Source organism: Melospiza melodia, chromosome 6 (genome assembly GCF_035770615.1).
Source record: "Melospiza melodia melodia isolate bMelMel2 chromosome 6, bMelMel2.pri, whole genome shotgun sequence".
NCBI lineage: Eukaryota > Metazoa > Chordata > Aves > Passeriformes > Passerellidae > Melospiza > Melospiza melodia.
In genome coordinates, this window is record NC_086199.1 from 16926129 (window position 1) to 16938361 (window position 12233).

The following is a 12233-nucleotide window of genomic DNA, read 5'->3' on the forward strand; positions in this document are numbered from 1 at the left end:
GACATCCCAGGGTTTCAATCTCATTGCTTTAGAAATCAATTTAAAAAAATACAGATTGGAGGGATTTTCCTCCCTTCTTCGAGCCCAAAGAGAACTTGTTGTTTTCCAGAATCTTTGTTACATAACACTCTGATTTCTTTTTGATCAGAAAGGTTGATAAAGAAGCTTCTTCAAACTTATCTAAATGCAGTGATTTTAAAACTATGAAAACATTGGCCCTCCTGTAAGTAAAGTAATTTTTCTGTCAAGGTGTCCTGTCTTCTATCTTTACAACAGGAAGGTTTTCTTACTTCCTTACCTGCTTCCCCTTTCTGAAACTGGGTGATTTCAGAAGAGACTGTCTTTACTTCACCACCACTCCTGCAGTGTAAGAATGCTCTTGTTTAGTGATGTTTAAATTTGGTATTAACATCCCTAATTAAAAAATCAGTTGATAATATTGTGCTTTCTTCTCCTGTTCTGTAACATGAAATGTGTCCAGAAATTGAAGAGAAGTTTTATGGTTGCTGTTACTTCTGCTGGCAGAAAGGCTGTGATTTAGACCCTTACTGGCAGATATATATCATTTAAAAAAAACAATCCTAGACCTTTACACCATCTTAAATCTCAGACTGTGTTTTCCTAACTCCTTTCAGCAAGGAGATAGTACTTAAACCAAGAGGTTAGCTTGCTTTGTCTTTTTGTTTGCTTGAAATTGGATACTATGTCTGTAGAAGCTACCCCTGGGATATGCACATTTTGAACTTGGTTTTGCTCTTCCACACTGCCAGAACAGGATTATTTAGGAAGCAATCTGTTTGCATCTATTTTTGGACTAATCCAAGTAGCTAGAAATTTCAAGATAAAAATTTTCTCATGGGATAACTGACTCTAAGGATGTGTCATGCAGTAACTCTGAACAAAATTTAGGAATGTCCTGCAGCGATCAACTTAAGCTCTGGCAGAAACATACAACAGTTGAGATCTGACTATTGCCACAAATTCATGTCATTTCAGCCTCAGTCTCTCATGACTTCAAAACCTTTCAGTTTGTGTTTAGTGGAGGCACTGTAAGTCCTACTATGAGGTCACCACAGTGAGAGTATGCATCAGACTATGTAGACGCCAAGCGGTACCTGAGCCAGCAATGTGGCTTTGTGGCAAGGCAGCAAATGGGATCCTGGGCTGCATTACACAAAGTGTCATCAGCTTAGGGATATGATCCTTCCTCTCTACTCAGCACTGCTGAGGCCACATCTGGAGTCCTGGTTCCACTTCTGCTCTCCCCAGTGCGTGAAAGTGACATATTGGGCATATTGGAGGGAGTCCAGCAAAGGGCTGATGACAATGAGGAAAGGCTGAGAAGGCTGTCACTCTTCCACCTGGAGAAGGGAAGGCTTAGGGACGCCTTGTCAATGTGCATAAATGCCTGAAGAGAGTGTGCAAAGAAGAGGGAACCAGGCTCTTTCAGTGGTGTTTGCTGACAGGACCAGAGATAGGGCCCACAAACTGAAACACAGGAGGTTCCCTCTGAGCACTAGGAAACACCTTTTTACTGCAAGTGTGACTGAATACTGACACAGGCTTCCCAAAAGAGGGGGGTGAATTCTCTCTCCTTAGGGATACTCAAAAGGTTTCTGGCCATGGTGGTGAACAACTGGCTCTAGGTAACTGTTTGAGCAGGGGGAGTTGGACCAGATGACCTCCAGAGATCATTCCTAACCTCAACTCCTCTGTGATTCTGTATGCTGAAAGGTTTTTTGTGTCTATATTTTAAACATCTTCATGTGTCTTCGGATGGGTTACTTTCCTTTAGGGTCCTTAGCTTCAGTATTTAGATTTGGAGTAACTAAAGGAAAGCTTTCCTACCTGTTTGTATAGAACTGTGGGGACTGCAGATATAAAAGATAGGAATTGAAATGTGATTCTACTTAGGCTTCTAAGGTTTTGACTTCCATTGAAACAACATGATAGTTTCTAGTTCTTGTATTGAAAAAGTGGTGAGATCTCTGTTTACTTTACCGTTTTGAGGGAAGCATTGCCCAGCTCCCTTGAGTCATCTTTTCAGTAAGCTTTTTATAAAACTTTCCATAAAACACATTCTATGTCTGATTGGTCTTATTACTGTTCTCTAAAACTTTTCCAGTTATAGTGCCTTCATTTGAGAAAAGGGCATGAGCACTGCACATGACACAGAGGGTGAAGGCAATCCTCCAATGGCCCAAATACTTTTTTTTAATTTATTTTCTAATACATTTTAATGTTGGAATTTTTTTTTACTACTATTAGTCATCAAGTTGATTTCTTTGTGGAGCTATCTGTTTCAACTATGTGATTTCTTTTGAATAGTAAACTCAGCATGTGAAATGAGGATTGTTCTCTTTTGTGTATTGAGTTGCATAATTTATCTCTTCAGATGTTCTGTTTCATGTCCACAATTCCTTAAACCTTTAAAAAAATTTGGTTTCATATTTTTCATCCTCCTGCTTTTGGGTACAATAGAAGTTTAAGTGAAATGTTAATACTTCCATTAGTATGGTAACTCTTTAACTCTCAACATTTTAAGTAACTTCCACACTGTTGTTTTGTTTGTTTTAAAGGAGAATATTAAAAAGTGAGCCACCTTATCCACAAGAAATGAGTGCTCTGTCTAAGGATATAATTCAGCGTCTTTTAATGAAAGACCCCAAGAAGAGGCTAGGTTGTGGTCCCACTGATGCTGATGAAATCAAACAGCATCCCTTTTTCCAGGTAAAGCAAACAACAAAACTCACCAGATCCCACTTATTCTGAATTAGTGCCTGTGAAATCAAAGTCTAAGGAAATTCTGTTGTTCTGTTAACAGAACAACTTAAGGACCTATTAGCTGCATGAATAATTGTATTGAAATTAGTAAAAATATCCTTGTGTTTGTATGTATGGATTTGGTGTGTATTAGAAGGGCATGCTAGGTTTTTAATATATTCTGTCTGTATCTATCAGTTACTTGAAGAAGCTAAAGGAAACACTGCTGAAATCAGAAGGTTTAATGTAAAACACTGAAATTGTGTTGTGTTGTCTGTTGGGTTTTTGTTTGAAATGATTTTTTTAAAGATTGGCACTAGAATTATTAGTAAAAATTTTAATATTAATAAAATTCACCAAACTCTTCTATTTACCTTGGCCTAATTGAATCTTTAGTCTTGGACAGTAAATTTTAATTTTGTTCAGATTTCAGTGTATTAACATTTGCTTTCAAACCATGATGAAGGTTGGATTTGCATACAATATCTATATTAAATGTGGTTAAAATTGTGTGATTTCTTTGAAAAAACAAATAATGTATTTATGGTGCTTCTGAAGCTAAATAGAGTTCTGAAGTTAAACAGAGTTAAGCTTCCTTAATTTACTCTGTGTTTTGGGAGATGCATTTTGCTATCATGTAACACTTTCTATTCTTTACTTGATTTCAGTTCCACTCCTTTACAGTAACAGGGCGGTTTGCTCATATCTGCTATTTCTATGCTTCCTCTTTCTAGTCATGCCTGCAAGTAAGAATTTGGAGGTTTATGCTCTCAGGGCTCTGAAAGCTGACATCAGTAATAAAGCATAGAAATTGGCAATGAAAACTAGAAGATACTACATGCATGCGTTGTGGCTAATGAAAATATAAATATTGCTTATTCTGAAATAGAGGAAGAAATTCAGGGACCATCGCGCTAATTGTTTGGCACATCTCCACTGTTAAATTATGTTGAATTTCTTTTTGGATTCTGTCTGCATACTAAGAGCTTTGGCTTTAACTAAACAAATTAGTAGAGCATAATTTGAATGTTTTTCATCAGCCTGTGGAAAATGGCAAAGGGAGTTAGACTGTGTGATGTGACAAGACTCTCTTTTCAATATCGTTCTGTAAAATTTTCATTTAATTAAATTTATTTTCCTATTTTTTTTGTTTAGAATATGAATTGGGAGGACTTAGCTGCCAAAAAAATACCAGCTCCATTTAAACCAGTAATCAGAGATGAATTGGATGTCAGTAATTTTGCAGAAGAGTTTACAGAAATGGATCCAACATACTCTCCTGCAGCAACCCCTCAGACTTCTGAAAGAATATTTCAGGTATTTTCAAAACTCAATTTTTAAAAGAAAATTATTTTAAATTATTTTTTAACAATTCCTAATATGTAAATAACTTTTTTTTTCACCTCCTGCCTATTAAGTTTTTGGAACTAATTGTTTACCTTCAAATCCCAGTTGCCAGGGCTTTTTGCTCAACAATTGCAAAATGAGAAAGGTGAAAACAGTCCTACTGCAAATATGAAAGTCCTTGTTTCTCCATTCCCAGCTGAATATCCTACTTGTTGGACTAAAGTCAGTCTGTTCTTTATTGGTTTTTCATACATTATGAGTCTTGTCATCTTGACTCCATCACCCTGAGCTGCCAGCTTTGACAAGAGCAATTTAGTTCACCCATTTCCACATTATATGCTAGTTGAAGTAATCCTTTGGAAAGTGGGAGCTGAAATTCCATGTTTTGTAGGAGCGCTGTAGTTACTCAGCTGATGTTTCCAGATGAGTACAAAGCTTTCCTTACCGTTCCTTCTGTGCTATTAAAGAATGATCCCTTCTTGACTACACAGTCTGGGTGTCAAATGGGCAGAAACAGCTCATGTGCAACCAACTTGGTACCAAAACTGCAGAGGTGAACAGCAGTTTGGATTGCCTTCTCTTTCCCCTTGTTGCGCTTTGTTGTTTTTTATTGTCTGTTTTTGAGCAGCTTAATCCTCAGGGTAGAAGAATGTAGTGTCATATTTTGGATCTTGTTAGATTCACAGTGACTGTAGCAAGCAGGTTATTTGTGTCTTAATAACATCTGATTCACCCTGCAGTGGTAGTCACAGCTGTTATTATGATACTCAAACTGGGCACATCATTGCCCACACACATTGATATAAATTTTATCCATTTAAAATTGTTCGATGCTTACATCACAATACAAACTATTTCATGCCTTTTCATGCCTTAACTTTAAGGTGTCATGGGAGGCTGACTAGTTTGAAGTCCAAGCCTTTATCACTATTGTAAAGCAATTGTAGCTGAGCTAGATTAACATTAATTAGAATTCTTGTAGTATTATTGTTCTGTCTCTAACTGTGGAGGATCATATAACTAATTCCAGGAAGATGCCTATTCATATTGAACAGAGTAAGTCACAATTTCTCTATTATGGTACAAACATTCTGATTTATTGAAAAATTCTTCTGAATCTTCTGTTGTTTCATATGTATTATAGTAGTTTTATGTGCAACAGTATCAAGCTGTACCCTTCTCTGATGTTTTAATTTCATAGGGATATTCTTTCGTTGCACCATCTATTTTGTTTAAACGCAATGCAGCTACAGTAGATCCCTTCCAGTTTTATGTGGGGGATGAGAGACCTGGAATGACAACTATTGCCAGAAGTGCTATGTTGAAGGTAATAATAATATCAAGACTTAAATTAATTTGGTTAAATTAAAACTGTGTGTAACTTCCCAAGCAGCAATCATAAGCTAGACTATGGATTACAAAATAGTCATCATTCATTTATTAACTCTCTGTAATGTCTCCTCGGTTGATTCAAGCATCTGATGATCCATCACATCTTGCATGTGATACTTTTAAGAAATGGTTGAAGTTTAATCTGAAAAATGAGATGATTGTCTAGTTTTCCAGAAGTATAGTAGTAATAATAATAATATTAATAATAATGATGACTCCTGATAGTTCTTATTCAGCCAAACACTGTAGATATTTCTGAAGCTACTTTATTATATAATAATTCCATCTATGTTATATTTACCCAAAAGAGCATATAGTTGTGTGAAGCCTTTTAAGAGCACATGCTATTGTGATGTCCTCAAATGAGTACATAGTTTTGTGGGTAAATGTATGTATGACCACCTTTGATCCTGTTTGTCTGAATATTTTGTATCTTCAGTTGTTATAGTAGTAATGATTTATTTAGTGATTGTTTGTTTAATGTAACATAAGCTTTACTCTTTGATTGTTAGAATAATGTATATGCATTTTATTCAGTAAAATTTGATTATATTTTAATAAAAAGAGAGCTCTTTTGCAGTTTTAAATATAGATGAAAAATTCTCATGAAATTTTACTCTTTGTCTTTGACTGTGTATACTAAAAGTATTCTGCAAAACTAAATACAGACAGTTTCCTAACAGGACTCTCCATTTTATCATCATTATGAACTGGATCTGAAAGAGAAACCATTGGGAGAAGGAAGTTTTTCCATTTGTCGAAAATGCTTACACAAGAAAACTAGCCAAGAGTATGCAGTAAAAATAATTAGCAAAAGGTATAAATATTCTATAAGACAATAAAAATATTTTCTTTGCTTACTGTCACCCATCGAGTACAATAATGTTCACTACATTTTGGAAAGTGGAAAAGTAGCTTTAAAATTATTTCCTGTTCTATGAATCTACAGAAGCTTATTGTAACCTTTTGACCTTTAAAAGATTCTGAGAGTCTTTTGAAATATAATGTTATTCTAGCTGGGACACAAGAAGAAACCTAGAGAGTACTTTTGTGATTCCTAGTTGTATTCCATCATTATTTCCCCTAATTTTGCTCCTAACAAATAAAGGTATGAGGTTCTTTTATCTTGACACTTAGGTGAACTGAATGTAGGCTTAAGCTAGCTCCCTCTCTTTAGCAGCCCAACTGATTGCCTAGGATACTGCTTTTAGGAATAGTCTGCAGTGTGGGTTGCCTCAGATCTAAGTGTGTGTGTATGTGTATAAAATGGAGTTAGACTATGGAATTGTAAGTTGTATCTTGTTTCCTGGATGTTCTGAAGAGAACACCACAATGGAAGCAGCTGACTAGCTTTGTACACAGGTACCATCTGGTTCTCTTCCAGAATGGATTTCTCTGAGTTTCTGCTCAGAGAAGAATAAAGAGAAGGGATTCTTTGAGTAGCAGATGGATTTTTGCCTTCATTTTGCAGAGTTCATTAGTAAGTACATCCCTAGTGTGTTGCAGAATGCTGGCAGGAGAGTAGAAATGTTCTGCTGTCAGAGTGATAGTTCAGTGATCTCTTGCCCAAGACATTTGGCTGTACCTCTGTTTTTCCAGACTCTAGAAGAAGCTGTCTGCCAGACCAAAGTGTCTGTCATTTCATCATATACTTTTTGAATAGGACATGTTCAAGAACAAGAAGCTGAAGTGTAGGTGTCTGAGTTAGTTTTCTGGAGTCTGCTGAATTAATGGAAGCCTGCCTAAAACTGTCTTGCACTAGAAGTGGGATTCAGTAACTTAAACATAGACATCTACATAGGGCCATTTTAGCATCTGTTGGTGTCTTCTCTGTCCTCTGGTTCCCATCAGTCTTGTGACTGCTACCTTTTTGTAGATGTCTTCATGGCTGATGTCATCTTCCAGGCTCTTCTTCCTATGCTTAGGCCACTGAATCCTACTCTAGGTATGTATGTTACAGTGAACTAGTTCACCCTATAAGATGGATTCATGGGAATTTCACTCATTATGATGAGACCCTAAGTGGTGTGTGGTAGACACCTACATTGGGTAATTTAGTGTGGAGATCTCTTCCATGTGTCTACACTCAGAAGTATTTTCTGTGGTACCAGCAGAGCTGTAGGTTAGTGCTCCCATCTCATTTTGACATAATGTGCATTTTGTTTCTGGATTACTGAGCAGACCAGTATTGACTTTTCCCCTGGAACTTAAGTTCTAGAAATTATGTCCCTGAATTATATTACTCATGATGGTTTTTTTGCTCTTTTTCCTTCATCTTGGTGGCTCAGGCTAAATGAAGCTAAAATCACTGTATACAGAGATTTATGAATTTTTTTTTAGGATTGCAGGGTGTGAGCAGACTCAGCATGTTTGTACAGTATTTAGAGTTAGCAGTAAACCCACACTCTGAACAGTTGGCCAAAACCCAACTCAAATTAGAATCTGTAAGTAATACTGCTCTGAGGATCATGCCACTAAATCTTACTAAAAGGAAAAGTATAATAAATTTATAGGAACTTCTTTGCCTTAAAGTCAGTCTTTCACTCCTACTGGGCAAACGTGCCCAAAAAGGGAATCTTACATCTAGGGAAACCTTTTCATGATACTTGAGGTGAAAGCTCAGATGAACAGTTCCTCTGCCTTTTTAATAGTGCTGGACCTGCCCCCAGCCGACATTTTTAGGTTTCTCTGTATGTCTGACCACTGAAACAAAGTAAACTTGCTTGAGTTACTGTTTCAGAGTATCCCATTTGTTTCTCTCAAGGTTGCTTACAATCTGAGATGGTAACTATTTACAGAGAGCAAATAATCAGAAAAGTCCGCATACAAATTTCAAAGATTTGTGCTCATGATGCTGAACCTTTTTCATCTGTTTCCAAGATCTGCTTCCTTCTGATAGTAGTTTAGGGGGAAAGACTGTGAGCCAGGTTTTTTAATTCCTTAACGGACTAGAAGTCACTTTCAGTTAAAAAATTTCAGCAGCAGAGATGCAGGTGGAACAGCTTAGTTTACTTGTTGATTATATGAAGCCTAGAGAAATACAGAATTCTCTTGCACAGAATTTTCACTGTAGTTCTCATTCTAATTAGGGAAAAAAAGCAACCAGAAATAAAGAAAATATGTGGTGAAAGGTTCTCTCTGTATCTGTTGCCTGTAAAGCCATTCTCTAGATCATTACAGGATTTGCCTTTCTCAGAGAGAGTTTTGGCAGAAATTTTCAGGTATTATTTGCCAAAAGTAAATCAGTATATTTAACTAGCAGAAAAAAATGTTCTGCTCTGTCACCATTCATGTAGTTTTTATAACACTCACCATTTTCACTTTTTATGGCTATAGATTTCAGTACTTGAAAGGGAATTTATGCAATGAGTTTTCTCTGGAAATAGTCTCTTATCTCTTCCATTTCAGATTTTTATAATGCTCTGTTTAGGGGTTTTTTGAATAACACATTTCATATATAGATGATGTTACTCTTTCTCTAGTAAAGTTCATAGTTTCTATATCATTTTGGAAGTACTTGTCCCCATTAAGAATGGAAAAAAGATTGGGCCAAGTTAAAGGTGAACTAACAAATATTGGTAGTAAAAGAGGTGAAGTCAAATTGCTCTGGATTAAGGGCATGGTTTGTTTTAGATTGAAACTATTCTGTATCACATCAGCTTTTGCTGTAGGAAGTTGCAGTTGCATTAAAAACATTGTTTGAATTGGGTGTGGGTTTTTTAATGGACTAAATTGCAGGATTATGAGGAGAGGTTTTTCTCCACTTAATTTTAATATGCATTTAATTGTTTTCAAGTGGTTGTAATAGTAAAAAAATATGGATTGCAAACAGTTAAAAAATAACACTTGGAATGTGCAATTTGCTCAGTAAAATTGGTACAAGATGACTGCCCAATTTTTCCAGAATGGAAGCCAACACCCAGAGAGAAATAACAGCTCTGAGGCTCTGCGAGGGACATCCGAATGTGGTGAAGTTACATGAAGTTTTTCATGACCAGGTATTTTGAAGAAACTGTAATCAACACCTTCCAAACGTACTGCCATATGTTTTCCAAGAACTTTTGGGACTTAAGCATTCTGTAACTGTTGAGGCAACTTTTTCCTAGGGCTTTTTTCTAGTCAGTATAGAAAACGAAGCAGAAATTGTGCATTCTAACAATGTTGCAGTTACTCTAGCAAATCAGAACAGTATGCGAAAAAATTAGAGGCTTGAATTCTGTTCATTGTTCTGTTTTGTCCTTGTTTGCCATCATACAATGTGTTCACGGCCCAATTTCTGTATCTATGATACTGAAATGTGTTATCACCTTTCCCCCAGAATCATTATAAATCTTACAACAGTATTTGTGAATTAATTTAGAAATGTTGTATATGAAGATTATATATCTAGTATCTTTTCCTACACACTAGCAACTTGATGGAGATAATCAAATAACTTGCCAGATTACCAAATGCAAAAGTAGAGCTTCTATTTGAAAATCCATTAAGATCAGTTTACTTAGATACCTTAACTGTCTTTTTCCTTTAATGGAATACAGACTCTACAGCATGGAATAAACAATAATTTGATTTGAATTGGAAGCTGGCCCTGGTTTGAGCTAGGGTTTTGGACCAGATGTCCTGTACAGCTCCCTTCCAACCTAGACTACTCTGTTGTTCTGTGTTGGTCAATAGATTTTGTGGTGGAACAAGTGCTCTCTTACCTCTCCACATATCCCACTCTGTCTCCCTCCTGCTATTTGTACTGGGACCAGCAGAGAGCTCATGTAGAGCACCTCAGAATTTACTGAGAGGATACAGTGTCTGTACTGTAATTTTTAATTACCCTTTTTTTTTACATATATGCACAGTATGAGTGTACATGTGTAGAACAGGACATTTCTTTCAGTTTCCTTTGAGTAAAATGAATATGCTAAATCTAAAAAAAATGGTTCTCCAGACTGCTGTGCCACTGAATAGGCTGCTCTCGACCAACCAACCCACTGTATTTTTAGCTACTTTTGGTAGCTCCCAGGTGTTACCTTTCAGATTACTTGTGCACAATATTCTGAAGACCAAAACTGGAAGAAATTTTCTAGTTTTGACCTTTCTGCAGTTTGTCTTAATAAAAAGAAGTTCCAGCTTTTAACTTGCTCTGATATCAGTCTGTTCAAATTCCATATTAGTATTCCAACCATATAATATTGGGCTGCAGTCTGTTGGTGAGCCAGAAATTTTGCGTGAGTTTTTCTGAAGTTTTTCTAGAGAAAAAAGTCTTTTTATCCTTTTTAACTTCCCTGTCAGATATTCCCAAGGCATAAAGAAAATTTGCAGGAGAGGAGATCATTCAAGCACTACTGTATACCTTGGTTGTTCTAAGAAGTGTTACTGTTTTCTGTCCACATAGCTCTGCTTCTGTTCTTTGGTATACAAAGTGTGCACCTTCTTGACTATTGCTTTGAATTCCATTTTTTGGCCACTTCCCAGAACTTTTTTGCTGTGCTTGCAAATACTACTTTTGTTACTGTCATTCAGGGGAGGGAAGGGCTAGAAGCCATCGCATGCCCACATCCATTGCCTTTTGAGAATGCTGACTTTACTTCCTTGTTCTGAGAAGCCTGCTGTTTGTTTAATGGCAAGATATTTGAATTGCAGTTGAGTGTGTGCCAGTGTTGTCTAAGCCCCTGCTTATTTATTGCCTTCTAAAAACTCATTGCTTTTTTAATTTAAAAAATGCTCTTTAAATTTTGGGAAGATATCTACTGTAATTCTAATGGTGGAGTACTTTTGGCTACTACTCTGTAGGGGATAAAATCACAAGTTCTAGATAATTTTTTATTTCAGAGGTTAAGTTTCAGGGTGCTTTTAAAGGATTTTGTAACATTTAAGTCCTTAGGCATTTTAATAGATACATATCCTTATATCAGAACATGCTTAAGCAGCAAAAGTTTCACTTTTACTTGTTAAACTAAGTAAAGCTTTTTCATCTCCCTACAGATGTGTACATTTAGCTGATGGCATTGCATTTTTGTTAATAAATATGGGTGCACATGGGAACACATTCTTCAGTTTCAACAAGACTGATGGGAAAAATGCCATCTGAGATTTGGTGCTTTTTTTTTTGGTCTTCCAAATTACTACAAGCAGCAGTTCTTGTTCTTCAAACATTGAGAACCTGTCAGAATGGCACCTAACACCTAACTCATGTTGGTTTGGAATGTTAAATTTCTAACATGCTGTATTTTTACTGTTTCAGCTTCACACATTCCTGGTAATGGAATTGCTGAAGGGAGGAGAATTGCTTGAACGTATTCAGAAGAAGAAACATTTCAGTGAGACGGAAGCCAGTCACATTATGCGCAGACTTGTTTCAGCAGTGAGCCATATGCATGATGTGGGAGTAGTCCACAGAGATCTGAAACCTGAGGTATAGTGACTTGTGTGTGTGTATGTATATATATATATGTATATGTTTAGAAAATAATTTATTAAATGTCTGGAAGGTGATGTATCTCTGTTTCTCCAGCCTTTGTTACAGAGTTTTCTACTTCTGTATTTTTAATTAGATGTTTTACTTAACAAACTCTGTACTTTTACGTAACAAATTCTGTAGATATTTTTCTGTTCATAGGTAAAAGTAACTGTAAGCAATCTCTACTCTTAACTTGTTCAACTTTGTCTATATAGGGACATTTTTCACTAGCATGTATTTATTGTGTGAAACAGTTCATAAGCAGAGCTAGGTTGCTTGG

The 12233-nt window shown here is 36.2% G+C and overlaps 1 protein-coding gene across 3 annotated transcripts in view; it reads left to right on the plus strand.

The window, feature by feature from the left end:
• Nucleotides 1-12233, plus strand: part of RPS6KA5 (ribosomal protein S6 kinase A5) — a 70862-nt gene that overhangs the window by 45729 nt on the left and 12900 nt on the right. For all 3 annotated transcript variants that reach the window (XM_063160118.1, XM_063160120.1, XM_063160119.1), the window contains 6 exons: nucleotides 2580-2730; nucleotides 3919-4080; nucleotides 5312-5437; nucleotides 6186-6319; nucleotides 9407-9500; nucleotides 11738-11908. In XM_063160118.1, coding sequence (XP_063016188.1) covers nucleotides 2580-2730; nucleotides 3919-4080; nucleotides 5312-5437; nucleotides 6186-6319; nucleotides 9407-9500; nucleotides 11738-11908 — 838 coding nt within the window. The remainder of the gene's footprint in view (nucleotides 1-2579; nucleotides 2731-3918; nucleotides 4081-5311; nucleotides 5438-6185; nucleotides 6320-9406; nucleotides 9501-11737; nucleotides 11909-12233) is intronic.